This window comes from Mus musculus, chromosome 16, assembly GCF_000001635.26.
Source record: "Mus musculus strain C57BL/6J chromosome 16, GRCm38.p6 C57BL/6J".
Lineage (NCBI taxonomy): Eukaryota > Metazoa > Chordata > Mammalia > Rodentia > Muridae > Mus > Mus musculus.
Genome location: NC_000082.6, coordinates 59,454,354 through 59,469,800, shown reverse-complemented (window position 1 = coordinate 59,469,800; position 15,447 = coordinate 59,454,354). Strand labels below are relative to the sequence as shown.

The 15,447-nt window shown below is 41.9% G+C and overlaps 1 protein-coding gene, 1 long non-coding RNA gene and 1 pseudogene across 2 annotated transcripts in view; 1 reads left to right on the top strand and 2 right to left on the bottom strand.

The window, feature by feature from the left end:
- The first annotated feature begins 562 nt into the window (after positions 1-562).
- 1700022E09Rik (RIKEN cDNA 1700022E09 gene) lies at positions 563-2,929 on the top strand. Its single transcript, NR_040568.1, has 3 exons — positions 563-616; positions 1,664-1,804; positions 2,740-2,929. It is a non-coding gene; the product is annotated as an RIKEN cDNA 1700022E09 gene (long non-coding RNA).
- Positions 2,930-8,061: 5,132 nt separating this feature from the next.
- Positions 8,062-15,447, bottom strand: part of Gabrr3 (gamma-aminobutyric acid (GABA) receptor, rho 3) — a 54,358-nt gene continuing 46,972 nt past the window's right edge. Inside the window, exon 9 of the mRNA NM_001081190.1 lies at positions 8,062-8,422. Within this exon, the coding sequence (NP_001074659.1) occupies positions 8,123-8,422 (300 nt within the window). The 3' untranslated portion in view covers positions 8,062-8,122. The remainder of the gene's footprint in view (positions 8,423-15,447) is intronic.
- Positions 9,011-12,217, bottom strand: Orai2-ps (ORAI calcium release-activated calcium modulator 2, pseudogene; annotated as a pseudogene).

Sequence of the window (15,447 nt, the reverse complement as noted above, 5' to 3'; positions counted from 1 at the left end):
CACAGTGGCTAAAGTGTTACAATGTCAATAACTGCTCCCGTAATTTTTGATTCCAGGGAATAACCATGACTTTACGTGTTGTAAGAGAAGACAGACCCTAAGATAACAAGACTCATGGTTTTCTTCCTTCTTGACTTCTTGATTCCTGGATCCCTTTCTTTATTGTGAGATATTCTTCATTAATATATGTCCTTTCTGTAGTAATATCATGAATAAAGTCACCTTCATAAAACTCCACCCTGTTTGCTGGCAATGGTAGCACACGCCTTTTATCCCAGCACTCAGGAGGCAGAGGTAGGTGGATCTCTGAGAATTCAAGGCCAGCCTGGTCTACAAAGTGAGTTCCAGCTTGGCCAGGGCTACATAGAGAAGCCTTGTCTCAAAAAACAACAAGCAAAATACATCAAAACAAAAAAAAAAGCACAGTGTTTTGATTTACACTGTTGAGAGTCCAACTGAAGTTGAAAAATCAATAGGCTTTTGAAATGAAGCAGAACTTCATGCATTGGTAGAATGTGTTAAGAACATGCTTGTGTGGTAAGAAGAGGTGGCTTCATTCCATAAGTGAGGTCATAGAAGAGTAAAACTTACTGCCAGGAAATTACAGCTGCCTCAGGTACAGAATGGTGCCTTCCCCTTACATAGATGAGGGAGTTGTATAATCTCACTGGAATTTTATATAATAGTAATTATAAGTTAGGAATTGCTATTTTTATTATTCATCTCCATGCTAACATGATAGAATCATATATGGCACAGTTAGAAATGATAGGCTTGAAAGACTCCGAGAGGAGCCCCTTGCTCAGACCTCAGGACAATAGCGGACACCCAAGAACTCATGACAGACCGAGCTTGTTGCAAACCACATGAGGCTTTATTCAGGGAAAGCCAGAGCTCTGGGGATGACTCATATCCCACGCAGGAGTAGAGGAGTCGACCTCAAGGGGAAAGAGTTCCCAGTTTTTATAGGCCCTCATGGGGGAAAGGAGAAGGGGGAGATTAGGGGATTTCCAGATCTAAACAATGTCTATTCTCAAGAAATGGGTATGGGAGGGGTACAAGGAAAGAGTCTAATGAAGGTGCAGCAATGGGCACACACCTGGTCAGAACATTGGCAGACACACAGGTTCAAGGAGTGGCCAGAGCATTGTGCACCTCTATTTTTCTAAATCAGTGAAGCTAGTTCTGCTAACACTGACGTCTATCTTGCCAATTTCAGGGCTTCTGTGTCCTTTTACATTCTGCCAGGATCTTTCAGGCTTTCCTCAGAAAGACTAACCCAGTCTTCCAAAAGTCAAGATAATGCATTGTGGCCACAAATCATAGTTTTGTGATAACTCATAGGCAAAATTTTCATCTCATCTTTTCTTCTCATTTACTGTCTTAGTCAGGGTTTCTAATCCTGCACAAAACAACATCATGACCAGGAAGCAAGTTGGGGAGTATATTAGTCAGGGTTCTCTAGAGTCACAGAACTTATGGATAGTCTCTATATAGTAAAGGAATTTATTGATGACTTACAGTCTGTAGTCCAGTTCCCAACAATAGTCAGCAGCAGCTGTGAATGGAAGTCCAAGGATCTAGCAGTTGCTCAGTCCCACAAGGCAAGCAGGTGAAGAAGAGAGTGTGTGTGTGTTTTCCTTCTTCCAATGTCCTTATGTAGGTCTCCAGCAGAAGATGTAGCCCAGATCAAAGGTGTGCGCTACCACACTTTTAATCTCAGGTGACCTTGAACTCAGAGATCTGTCTTAATCTTCTGGAATTCATAGCCACCATGGCTCAAGATCTCCATACCAAGATCCAGGTCAGAAACTTCTATCTCTCAAGCCTCCAGATTAGGATCACTAGTGAGCCTTCCAATTCTGGACTGTAGTTCATTCCAGATATAGTCAAGTGGACAACCAGGAATAGCCACTACAGGGAGGAAAGGCTTTATTCAGCTTTTACTTCCACATTGCTGTTTATCACCAAAGGAAGTCAGGACTGGAATTCAAGGTCAGGAAACAGGAGCTGATGGAGAGGCCATGGAGGGATGTTATTTACTGGCTTCCTTCCCCTGGCTTGCTCAGCTTGCTTTCTTATAGAACCCAAGACTACCAGCCCAGGATGGACCTCCCACAATGGGCCCTCCCCGCATTGATCACTAATTGAGAAAATGCCTTATAGCTGGATCTCATGGAGGCATTTCCTCAAGGGAGGCTCCTTTTTCTGTGATAACTCTAGCTTGTGTCAAGTTGGCACACAAAAACAGCCAGTACATTTACTAAAAGCTTATAGCAGCAATAGGAGCCATAGAAGGGAACAAGTCTTCAATAAATAGAGATGATTTTAAAATGGGCATTTTATATCATTCCAACTTATAATAAGACATAGAGGCAGTTCTGCTTAGAATAAAAATTACCTAAAACTTAAAGTACTTCTTCTTATACTAATGTGTACCCAGAACATCTGGGCAGACAGGTGGGAAAGCTGACGAGGCCTGATGTTGCAGGTCCAGATGGAAAAAAAAAAGAGGGAGGGGGTGTATCCTTGTTGAGGAAAAAAGTGCTAACATTTGAATACTACTAGAAATTTATTTGTCTTCAGAGCTGATTTCATCTCTAAATATTTTAGAGTTACTAAAATATACAATAGGAAATATTCTGATGCCTTGCATGTAAAAATAGATTAGGTGGATGACAGTGCATCCATCCATTCAGTAAAGCACTTTATACCACGCCATGTTCTTTTTGTTTTCAGGAATAAAAGCACGGAATGTCATTTATAAATCAAAGAATAAAATCTTGCTACAAATAGCACAATGTAAATACATTTCTCAATAGGAGGTACCTTCACAAGTTCAAGGCCCATGTCAGCTCTCATAACAGACACAGGAGGAAGCATAAGATAAACAGCGCTGTAAGTGCTCAGATAGTAAATAAAAGTATGTACAAAATCTCGCTTTTTGTGAAAAATATGCATGTTCTGTTTCCCCATACCCAACCCCAGACTCCTCCCTAGCTCTGAAACAGAACACTAGATGCAACCTCCCTTTCCCTGTCCACATCTCTTGTGAATCCCACGGACCACCTCTTTGCCTCCCTTCCCAGACTGGACCCTGTGTCTCAGTCCCTAACTCAAGGAGGTACCTCCTGCTCAACCACGGGTCATGCCTGCCAGAGTATTTCCTTCTCCTTCTCCACTCTTTCTTCTTCCCTGGACTCAACTTTCAAGGTAGCCCACAGTGCTGCAATTCTCAACAAAGAAACCTCAAATGATGAGGAAACACTTAAAGAAAAGTTCAAGGTCTTAGCCATCAGGGCAGACCTTTGAGATTCCACCTATCAGAATGGCTAAGATCAAAAACACAAGTCATAGCTCATGCTGGCAAGGATGTGAAGCAAGGGAATTCCTCCATTGCTGGTAAGAGTGCAAACTTTTACCACTTTGGAAATCAATATGGTGGTTCTTCAGAAAATTGGGAATAGATATACCTCAAGAGTCAGCTATACCACTCTTGGGCATATACCCAAAGCACGCTCCATCCTAAGGACACTTGCTCAATAGCGGCTTTATTCATAATAGCCAGAAACTGAAAACAACCTAGATGTCCCTCAACAGAAGAATGGATAAACAAAATGTGGCACATTTATACAATAGAGTATTACTCAGCTCTTTTAAAGGTGACATCATGAAATTTGTAGGAAAAATGGATGCAACTAGAAAAAATCATTCTGAATGAGGTAACCCAGACTAAGGAAGACAAATATAATATGTATTCACTTATAAGTGGATATTAGCTGTTAAGTAAATGATAACCAAGCTATGATCCATATACTCAGAAAGGTTAGGTAAAGAGGAGAAGTCTACAAGGGACACACGGATCCCCCTGGGAAATGAAAATAGATTTTGTGGGTACATGGGAGAAGGAGGGATCAGGTTGTGTGTGTGTGTGTGTAGAGGGTGGAATGAGAAGAGAAAGTAGCAGGAGAGATGTTTGGAATTGGGGGGCACTTGTGGAATGCATGGTATGGAAACCAAGAGCAGTGGAATCTTCCTGGAAGCTGAGTGTGAGACTAGTGAGGCCTCTTAGTAATGAAGGATACAAAATCTCAATAGGCCACCTCTTGTAGCCAAGCAAGTCTTCCAGTGGCAGGACTGGGTTGCTTTCAGTTGAGTTGTTGGCCAATGGGTACCATGGAGACCCCTAAATAATGAAGGCTGGTACTAGTTCAGAAGGTTGTTCTTTGAGAACTGGCAATGGGGCCCCATTGCTGAGGAGAATATCCACATAGTTCATTGAATTTGGAGAGGTCAACTTGGTGTCTACATGGAGACTTTACCCCTATTGTCTAGTCTTTTTGATAAAGGTACTCTGCAGGCTACCAAAAGAGAAATGTAAAACCCAACCCAGCTACAACACCTTTTACCCACAATCTATCTACCCTGCAAGATGTGCTGGGGAGAATGGTGGATCAGAACTTGTAGGAGTGGCCAACCAACGATTCATTTAACTTGAGTTCCACTCCACAAGAAGAAGCCTATGTCAGACAGCACTTGGATGGCCAGGAACCAGAAACTGGATAGTCCAGAGACCTAGGGTCTGGGGTGCCTTGTCCAGTTGTCATCAGAGAGGATTCCTCAGAAAGCAGATGAGAACAGATGCAGAGACCCACAGACATTATGTGAAAAGAGAATTTAAATTGGAGATCCCCATTGGGTCCCTCCCCCGGGGGTTCAGGGAATCCCACAGAAGAAGGTGTGGAGGAATTCTAGGAGGCAGAAGGAATGGAAGACACCAGAAGAACACTGCCCACTGAATCCATGAAGCAGGGTGCATATGGGCTCCCAGAGACTGAATGAGCAAACATAGGGCCTTCATGGATCTGTACCAGGTCCTCTGAATGTATGTTGTGACTTTTTAACTTGGTGTATTTGTGAGACTTCTAACAGTAGAGTGGGTGTGTCTCTGACTCTTTTGCCTGCTCTTGGGACTCTTTTCTTCCTATTAGGTTGCCTTGTCCAGCTTCAGTGGGAAGGCTCTTGCCTTGCCTTATTTTATTTTGTTTTGTCATGTTTGGTTTTCACTTGGAGGCCTGCTCTTTTCTGACCGGAGGTAGAGGAGGAAGTGGATCTGGGGAAGAGAGGAGGTTGGAGAAAGCTAGGAGGAGAGAGGGGAAACTGTGGTCAGGATGTATGGTAGGAGAGAAGAGTCTATTTTAAAGAAAAAAGAAAAACGAATTAATTGCAACTTAACTTTTATGTTAGTAAGACATAGATAAATCCCAGATAAATCCAACTAAAACACATAAAAAATGATATTAAAAGAAAACTTTTAATAATAGAATAAAAAGATTAAATGTTTCATTCTTGCTGCACATATTTTTTAATCAATTGGGATCCATTGTCTTTTTAAATAGTGAAAATGTTTTTTTTTAAATTATAACAGAAACCATAAAGCTAACTTAATGTAATACTCTTCCATAGATTTCTTTGAGAAGTGTTTACATACTTGCACATTTGTATATTTAGGCGGTTTACAAGCTGGCTGGCTTTTTAAAAATATCTTACAAAGAGGCTTGTGTTCTGAAATCCCTGGTTTTATCCAGGCTTATCCTCGGCGAACACTCATGCAGTCTGTTCGGGATTGTGATCAGTAAATGAAGTGAAAATTGAAATGAGGTAACTAGTGTATGCTCTTTGTTTCATATATATTTTCCAGATAACCATGCTTTCATTTTCTTTGAAGTAAGAACCAACCCAGAAATCTTGTGTCTCCCTTGGAGCAAGGAAGCTAACAGGAACAGTTCTCTTTCACAAATGGCAGATGTGATGAGACGCATGCCGACTTACGTCCTGCAGCTCATTCTGAATGGTCTGATAATTCCCTGGTGCAGTAAACGAATTTTATTTCTAAGTATTAGACATTTATTACCGGAAGATATACTGCCTGTGTTCCTAGATATTAGCAAAAGTTACATTTGATTGGCCAACAGTTGTGCATTAATGGCCCCCAAGAGAATGTGGAGAATATGTGGAGTGTGATAGAGGCCCATTCTCCTAGCCTCGATTGCCAAGTGTAGCCAGTGATGCCTCTGATTTACAATGGTGAAATGGATAAGCCCAGGGGAAGCATTAGGTATTGCGAGTGCTGTAATTCAAGGGATGTGAAAAACAGCCATCTCCAGGGAGCCAGAGAATTGGATGGAGGGAATGGTGCTGGTGTTTCTGTTTCTAAATTATTTTCAATTTAACACATTCACACGCAGAATTTGTTAAAAGTCATAAATATAACCCAACTATAACTATACTAATGGCTATAGAACGTCAACCACTTAGGGGATTAATCTATACTATATTTTCAAAATATAACCCTACAAAATATCCTTATTAAATCAAGTTTAACAGCTATTAAGTACACAATTAAAAATTTAAATTGTAGTCTATTTACAGCTAAATGGGTAAAATTTAAGATAAATATTAGCTCACTTTTGGATTATATCTTAGAAAAATACAATCTCGGAGAATTTGTGAAAGTATATGTGAAAGTATATATAATATTAGTATACATACCAGAAAAGCCATAATCTAGAAAGAATTATCTTTTTGGTTTTGTATGTAGGAGGGAGAGAATTTTCTAGAAATATATGTATCTCATAAGAGGCAAAATCAGTATTACTGTTAGTCATTCAAAAGTTATTTGTCTCTTTTACTGGACCTAAATAATTCCAATCATTTTGTTTGTGTGGTAAAATAAAAGGCAGCACATTGAACTGCTAACATTATTTAATGTTTTCTCTCAGTTTGTTTTCAGCAATCAAAGTATAGAAGAGGACATTTCCTGACTTTCTGCCAAGGGATTTGCTCTAAATTGTGCCTTTTAAATAAAATATCCCACACGGAATTGTGTACACTGCCAATCTGAAAAATGAATGCAGAACAGAGGGTTTCCTACTGAACAACATTTATGTAATGCCCACTTGACCTGATTTGCTTCTTGCAATGAAAATTGCTGTGGCATACATACTTTGCATTCAGTTTCTTTACTTGGTGTGATGCCCAAAGACCCCTCAGTTGCTCATTCGGTGAGAGTCTCCTCTCCCCGGATGTTCTTTCTCCTCCTTTGACATTTCCCCTTTAGGACAGTGTACATTAACTCCATCACCAGAACCACTAAATTGGTTTGTCAACTAGTTTGCCATTCTTAAATAGCTATGTATTCAGGGGGAGAGGTGGGAATTTCTTTTTCTCCTTTTACTACATGACAGTTAATAAAGTGTGTGATACATTTAGGCAGCCAGTGAACATTATGAAGAGAAGTTAGACCAACACTGTGGTGGTCTAAGCGAGAGTGTCACCCATAGGGTCATGTATTTACGCATTTAGCCCCAAGTTGGTGGCACTGCTGAGGGAAATTTAGGAAGTATGGAATTCTTCTTGCCACCATGCCTGCTGCTTGCTGTCATGATTCTTTGCCATCTTGGGCACTTATCTCTCTGGAACTGTGGGACCAAATAACTCTTTCCTCTAAAAGTTGCTTTGGTCATTTTCTTACATCACTGTTATAGAGAAGTAATGAATACAAACATAAATGAAATTACGAAAAATCCTAATATATGAAATTTCACAGGACTCTTAATTGTGTGTAACGTAATCACTTGAAGATGGAAGCTCTCTCTTAGGACAATGTTATTTGTCATTTGGCAGACACTAAGAAATCAGTTATCCTTGAATAACTGCCATAGTCCAGCTTTATTCCCTACTTTAAAAAGATCAATTTTAGAAAAGTGTGTTAAGATGAAATAGTTGCAAAATATTTATTCCCGATGGAAAAATTTCCCTTATAATACACATGCTTATGATGCTTACTTATAAAGTCAAATTTCCCCAAGGCTCTGAACATTGCACTAAATGTTAATCAGTCATCGTTTACATCTTCCTGAGGCCAAGAGACATGACTGGCTCTATCCCAGTTTAACTGTCCAACTCATATCCAGGGAATAAACAAATACCACCTGACTCGAATGGAAGTCTACATAAAACATTCCTCTTCAGTCTGGGGTTGGTAAAATACTTATTTAACATGTGTAACACCCTGAGTACTGCAAAGAAAGGAAAAAGTCAACAAGCAGAGAAGTCCTCTTCACACATATATACCCCAGTAAAACAAATTAAATATTATATAAACGGTGGGGAATACAATTCTAGAATAGGTATCGATGACGTGGTTGTTTTCCAGGATGATTCTACCAACGTTTCCTCCCAGGGATTTCCTTTTTATCTGAGATGAATCTGCACAGGGGCTTCCTGTGAACTTTGTACTCATGGAGTCCTCTTCTGAGTGTAGAGAGAAGGAAGTCTGGTCCACATCAGTCTCGCTGTCATGGTAGCAACCATCGAAGGCCATGGCTTGAACAGCATCAATATGGTACATTCCAGATATCTGTCAAGAAGAGTTTTCTTTAGTAAGGCACAAAGACAATTTCATAAAGAGGAACTATAGAAAAATGTAAGTCAGATATTAAACAGTTTCCATAAATGTTTAGCTTGTCTTTCTTGTTATAAAGAATTCTGGTTTTGCTTCTGGCACCTGACTTAAAAATAATTTAAATAAGAAGCAGAAAACATTGTCTTAGGGAGCCTGATTTATAAGGTGGTTTATATTTAATTCCATGAGTTATTTAGGCATCATACAATTAAATGTTAAACGAATATAATATCAATAATTTCTAATCTAGTCCTGAACTGATAAACAGTAGTCCCAGATTCTTGCGCTCCTCTTTGTTCTGAGTAACCTGAAGAGCTTACCATGGCCTTAGGAGCCATGAGTGAGTACGAATTATCAGATCATCAACATAGGCTTCTTGGATTTGCTTTCCAACTTATTTTTTCTCTGTAGAGAGAACATGATGATGCGCAGACCTATGTCTTTTGTTTTAGTTTTTGGTCTCAAACCAGAGTAAGAGTCACTTTCTACTTCCACTTGACTTGGGGAAGAAAGGGTTTTATTTGTTCCTTTTTTTTTTTTTTTTCAATGTTTAGCGGGAATCCCCTTTTTATTTTGTATGTGTAAATATGGACATGTGAGTGGGTGCCTGTAGAGGCCAGAAGAGGGTGTTGTATCCTCTAGAACTTGAGTCACAGGCCGTTGTGAGCTGCCCTACATAGGTGCTGGGAGATGAACTCTGGTCCTCTGCAAGAGCAGTAAGCATTCCTAAATATGGGGGTCATCTGCAGCACCCCCCTTTTCCTGATAGAGTCTGTCCAGCCCAAGCTGGCCTTGAACCCCTGATCCTCCCGCCTCCACCCCTTGAAGGTTTACCTTACAGATGTGCCTGGCCATGTGTGGATTCTGAGCTGCTAGTTATGTATGCTAGGCAAACACACAACCAACTGGGCTCCAGCCTTAGCCCCCAGCATGCCATTTCAGAACGTGCCCAAGAGTGGGGAGCGCCTCCTTCCAGAGGTCATCTTCTCCTCCCCTGCTCGCACACCAACTTACAGTGATGCTGACAGTAAATCGTTTTTCTCGTTATATTCACTTGGTTGTGGGTCAGAGGATTAGGACTAAACTCAGGTCTCCAGGCTTGGTGGCAAGCGCCTTTACCCACTGAGCCATCTTGTCCACCCAGGATTATAGCATTCTTTAGCAAGACAAACAAATCAAACTAGGCTGGCCTTCCCAAAAAGACCCCAGGAAAACAGAGATCTGAAACGCAAGAGGTCTTAGACAGATGTGTGCAGGGGCTGAGAGTGTTGAAGGATACAGCCTTTGAAAGACAGAGGACGTTTCTCCTGGGTTCACAGGACACTATGTCCTGGCTGTCCACTGATGTCACACTTTACAAGGAAGACCTCCACCAGGCTCCCCAGGGCCCTCTGACTGTTGAAGTTTATGCTTGGCAGTATGTCCCATTTCCAGAGACTTTAGGATGGGGGTGGGGCCCTCCAGGATCCCACGGGCACCAAATCCAGACTCCAAAGAAAAGCTGTTGTAAGAGATGGAAGTGGTACTCGCAGGAGCCCAGCGACCATTTATATACAGAGTAAGAGACCTCAGCCCTCTAGGTAATGCGACAGAATGGGTAAGTACTGGCCCCCATGCAAGCTGGTGTGGTATAGCACAGTATGCATGACAATACCAGCTGGGTAGCCAGATGCCCGTAGTGACAATGCCAAACCCATACACAGCTGTGTAAACACAGGGCAGGGACCTGCATGGAGTGTCTGGTAGGCCCAGAAATGGGGTGTTGAAGTCTCCCCTTCTCTGCCCATAGCCTCATTACAGGGAATAGCTGCCTATATTAGGCTGGGCCAGGTCCCTGCCCCACCCACAGGCCTAACCACAGGGCTAACCACTTTGCAAAAACAGGAAGTCTCCCCAGTTTATCCTCTCAACATCTGGGGGCCACAGGCAGAAGGGATCTGAGCTGCCTGGTCTCTGAGATGGTGCCCCTGCCTGCGTTGACACAGTCCATGGTGGGGGGGTGGGGGGTGGCATGGCTGCCCTCAGGCCTATGGCTGTCTCTCTAGAACCAGGAAACTCTCACTCCAATAACAGTATCTGTTACCCTTGTTGAGCTGCTGTGTGCCCCAGGGTCCTGAACACTCCGTGACCCTTTCCAATCGGGAGGAAAGAGCCAAGCTGAGCTACAGATCTGGTAGAACATCCCTGTCTTTCATCATAAGCCATGTTACCCTGTGCCAGCCCCGGGCCCACCTCTGCACGCTCAAGCAGCCCCTTCTTTGTGTGTGTCTGTGTGCATGTGTGTGCGTGTGTACGCACGTGTGTGCACGTGCGCGCTCTTCTGCATGCATGTGCATGTGTCTGACTTTTTCGTGTAGCCTCAAACTGACCATGTAGCAAAGAACAACTTTGAAGCTCTGATCTGCCTTCCTCCACCTCCCTAGCACCTCGATGACCCTGGGATGACCTGGTTTAGGCAGTGCTTCCTGCACACTAGGCAAACACTCTCCCACCTGAGCCCCAGCCCCCAGCTGGCTTTGGGAATTCACCACCCTGCCCTGCCAATCACAAGGTCCAGACGTCTGAGATCTACAGTGCTCTCTGATATGATTGGACCAGGAAGTCCCCAGGGCCACGTGGTCGAGTTTCTTCCTCCGGCCTCCATGATGAAACGGACGCTTTCTCACTCCTTTTAGACCCTTATTCATGCGGGGACAGGAGTATGGGATTATTGGAGCAGCATCCAGGCAGTCTGTTTAGCCATCCCCACACTGTGGCTCTTGGGATGTGTGGTGGATCTCATGCAGCCCGGGTTTGTCTGGCGGCCCCCTTGGCTACTCTGACCAGCTGTGTGGTGGCCTGAGGGTTGCCCTCCCGTGCAGGTTGGTAGCAAATCGCAACGGCCTCCCTCACACCACCTGCAGGCTCCGCTCGTGCCCATCCAGCTGCACCTTGAGCTTGTGCAGCTCTTCGATCTCACGGTTGTGGCGCTCCGTCTTGTGCCGCACCAGGGAACGGTAGAAGTGGATGGTGAAGACCACGAAGATGAGACCCACAGGTACCATGATGATGGTGGACACCAGAGCGGCCTGCCAGCCCGTGTGGCTGTGGGAGCCTGGCTGATCCTTGGCATCCACTGGGAGGAACTTGATCCAGCAGAGCAGGACCACCTCAGCCAGGAAAAGCAGGATGCCCAGAACGGTGGAGAAGCCCCAGGCCAGCTCGATGTACGGGTGCATGCGCTCGTGCGGCGACTCGCTGATGGAGTTGAGGTAGTGGATGTTGCTCACGGCTTCCACGTTGGGCAGGATGCAAGTGCTGATGAGCAGAGCAAACAGATGCACGGCTACCAGCACCGTGGTGCAGGCGCTGAAGGCAATGAGCAGGGGCTGAGGGTACTGGTACTTGGTCTCCAGCTGCACCTCCACCATGGCCACCATGGCGAAGCCAGACAGGAGGGCCGAGGTCCGGCTGGAGGCTTTCAGCTTGGCCCTGCTCAGGTAGAGCTTCCTCCAGGACAGTGCCTGCACCGAATGGTGGTTAGACGTGACGAGTTCCAGGTAGCTGCGCCGGACCCAGTCTCGGTAATCCATGCCCTTGTGGCCGGGTTCAGGGCAGGCAGGGGCAGAGGGATCCATGGGCACATTGAGCTCTGCACTCATGGTGGGGACCAGGCCTGACTGTCCAGCCCTCAGCGCGCTTGGCTCCAGCTCACGGCTCCGGCTCGTGGCTAGCGTCTGTGTCGCGGCCGGGTGGCCCGGCGGCCGGGCCTATTTGTTCTTTTAAAGCAAAACTAAACAAGTCTTCCTATTGTTGCCAACAACAATCAACCCCCTCAAAAAACAAGAAAACAAACAAACAAACAAACAAACAAACAAACAAACTGCTTCTAATGATGCTAACAAAGCCAGATTAACTACAAAGAAACTGGCTTATTTTTCTGAAGAGGTAAATTATTAATGATTTTTACAGCAAGGATGACTGATTGAATCTATACTGATTTTTTTTTTCTGAGTTTTACAATGGGAGATAGTGGCTCTCACTAGCATCAAGTAGTGTCTAGGAGGCAGCTGTTAGTAATTGCTTTTGGAGAAAAATAAAATCCTTCTTGATCTTTAGGGAAGTTGGAAAATGAACAAAACTGGAGAGACTTTTCTAGATGAAATTATTCAGAATTTAAATAGGAAGCTGCAGAGTAAAATCTATTCAAAATGCCTATTTTGTTCATAGCAATTTAAAACTATCTTATTTTACCGAATCAAGAAGACATGACGACTACTCTGTGCAGTCAGTTAATGAATCGGTGGGGACTCACACTTTGGAATTAATATCTCCCTTCTATGTTTTATAGAATAGGAAAACTCTGTAATAAGTTGAATATACATAAAATAAATATGCAAGAACGTAAGACTGGTTAGCCTCAGATAGCCAATAATATTCAACCACAAATTCAAGTATTTAAAAGCTATAGTATCATCAGTGGGCTCTATCCTACCCAGAATACTATTGGGCCATGTCATCTGCTGCACTTTTTTTTATCTGAATATATGCTATCAGCATGCTTAAGAAGACTACTCTCTACAGAACAGGAATGCTATTATCTTTCTCCATGTTGACAATCTAGGGTTACCCCTGTAATTGATCAAAGCTCATAGATCACAGTTTACCAAAAGCTACTGTTTTTACATGCTTGTAAGTGAGCTGTGTGATGGAAACACATTTAGAAATAGTCTTATTTATTTTGTCTCCAGAGCCCAAATAAGCACTCAACTAAGACATGTTTTGTCTAGAGACAGAGCTAACTGTTATAGACTGGGTTCTGGAATTTGGAATTAGGGAAAACCTCCTATTTCCTTTCTGGGCTTAGTTCAGCACTAAGGAAAGTTTTAAAAAATTATTATTTGTAATGTTTTCTCTGTTTTTGGCCTTTGGTGGCTGGCTATGGTGTGTGTGTGTGTGTGTGTGTGTGTGTGCGCGTGTGCGTGCGCGCGCGCGCATGGGAGATGATAGTGGGGTTGCTGTTTATACAGTGGGACTGGTGGTGGTGGTAGAAGAGGTCATGATGGTAGGAAACTTTAAAACTAAACTAATAAGAAGTGGTAAAGTCTTATCATTCTCTGTAAGGGAACACTCCGTGAACAGAATACTGTAATTCTAAATAGATGCACATGAAGCACAAATGCATCAAATTGCATAAATTACTATTACTTGTTATAAAGCCTCAGATTAATCCTAGCTTCATAAAAGTGAAGAATTCCCATACATGACCATCACCAACAGATAGACCATTGAGATACAACAAAACCTGAAATTAAAAAAAAAAAAAAACTACAGAGAAACATTGCAGTGAGAAGAAACAGCAAATCAAATGTACCTAGCAAATATCTACAACTTTCCACCTAAGGAACACGCATTATTTTTTGTAGCCCATGAAACTTTCTTCAAAATAGACCACATATGAAATCATAAAGCTAGTGTGTTAGTCAGGATTCTCCAGGAAAACAGAACTTATAGAATAATTTTATCTATCTATCTATCTATCTATCTATCTATCTATCTATCTATCTACTATCCACATGCATATATATAAATGCACATATGTATACACAAATATATAAATTCCCTTCATATACATGTTTATGTATATGTACACATATATACATATATATGGAGGGAATTTATTAGAATGGCTATGATCCAGCTAATCCAACAATGCTGTCTACCCATAGATGGTTCAAGAAATCAGTAGTTGTTCATCCCACAAAGCTGGATGTCTGAGCTGATCTTCAGTATACATCAGATTCTCAAAGAAGTAGCCTTTAATGCCAGTGAACAAATGAACTTGCTAGAGAGTGTGAGAGCCAGCAGACACAAAGCAAACGTTTCCTTCCTTCAATGTGTCTTTTCTATAAACTGCTGCCAGAATGTATGGCTCAGATTAAAGGTAGATCTTCCTGGCCTCAAAAGGTCTGGATTAAAAGTGGATCTTCTCACTTCAACTTATTTAATCAAGAAAAAAGATCCCTTACAGCTGTACCCAGATGCTTGGGTTTTAGTTAATTCCAGATGTAGTCAAATTTACAGCCAAAAATAGCTACCACTACAAATCTTGACTACATAGAAAATTTGAAAAATCCTTCATTCTATCTTATCACAGTGGAACAAAGTTAAATATCAACATCAAAAGAAAATACAGAAAACACATAAACTCAGAGAGATTATACAACATACTATTTATAAATGAGTCACTGAAGGAACTAACAAGGAACATTTTAAAAAATTCTCGATTCAAATGAAAATGAACACAACATATCCAAATCTATGGGATACAACAAAGGCAGTCCGGAGTAACATTTATATCCCTAAGTGCTGACATAAATGAATAGGATTTGAAAGAACTAACTTAATGATGTACCTTAAAGCCTTAAATTCAAGGAAAATAAAATAAAATCAAGAAACAGTATGTGAGGAGAAAAAACTAACAACAAGGCAGAATTAAATAAAATATACTAATATGAAGAATCAATGACACAAAGAACTGATTTTCTGAAAAGATAAACAAGACTTACAAACACTTTGCCAGATCAAGCAAAAGAAAGAGAGAAGGCACAAATGAATAAAATTAAAGATGAAAGGAAATCATCAGAGGACAAAATTTAGAAAATCATAAAGACACACATTAAAAATCTGTATTCCAATAAAACAAAAAAACTAGAAGAAAGGAATTGAAGATAGCATTAGGAGATGGAAAAGATACTCCATGCTCATGAGATATGGATATTATAATAATGGCCTCCAACTAAAGCCAATCTACAGATTCAAGGCAATGGTAATGCCTTTTTTTTTTTTTTTTTTTTTTTTTTTTTTTTTTTTTTTTTTTTTTTTTTTGGTTTTTGGTTTTACCAGGCTGGTCTCGAACTCAGAAATCTGCCTACCTCTGCCTCCCAGTGTTAATGTCTTAGTTAGGGTTTTATTGCTGTGAAGAGCCACTATGACCATAG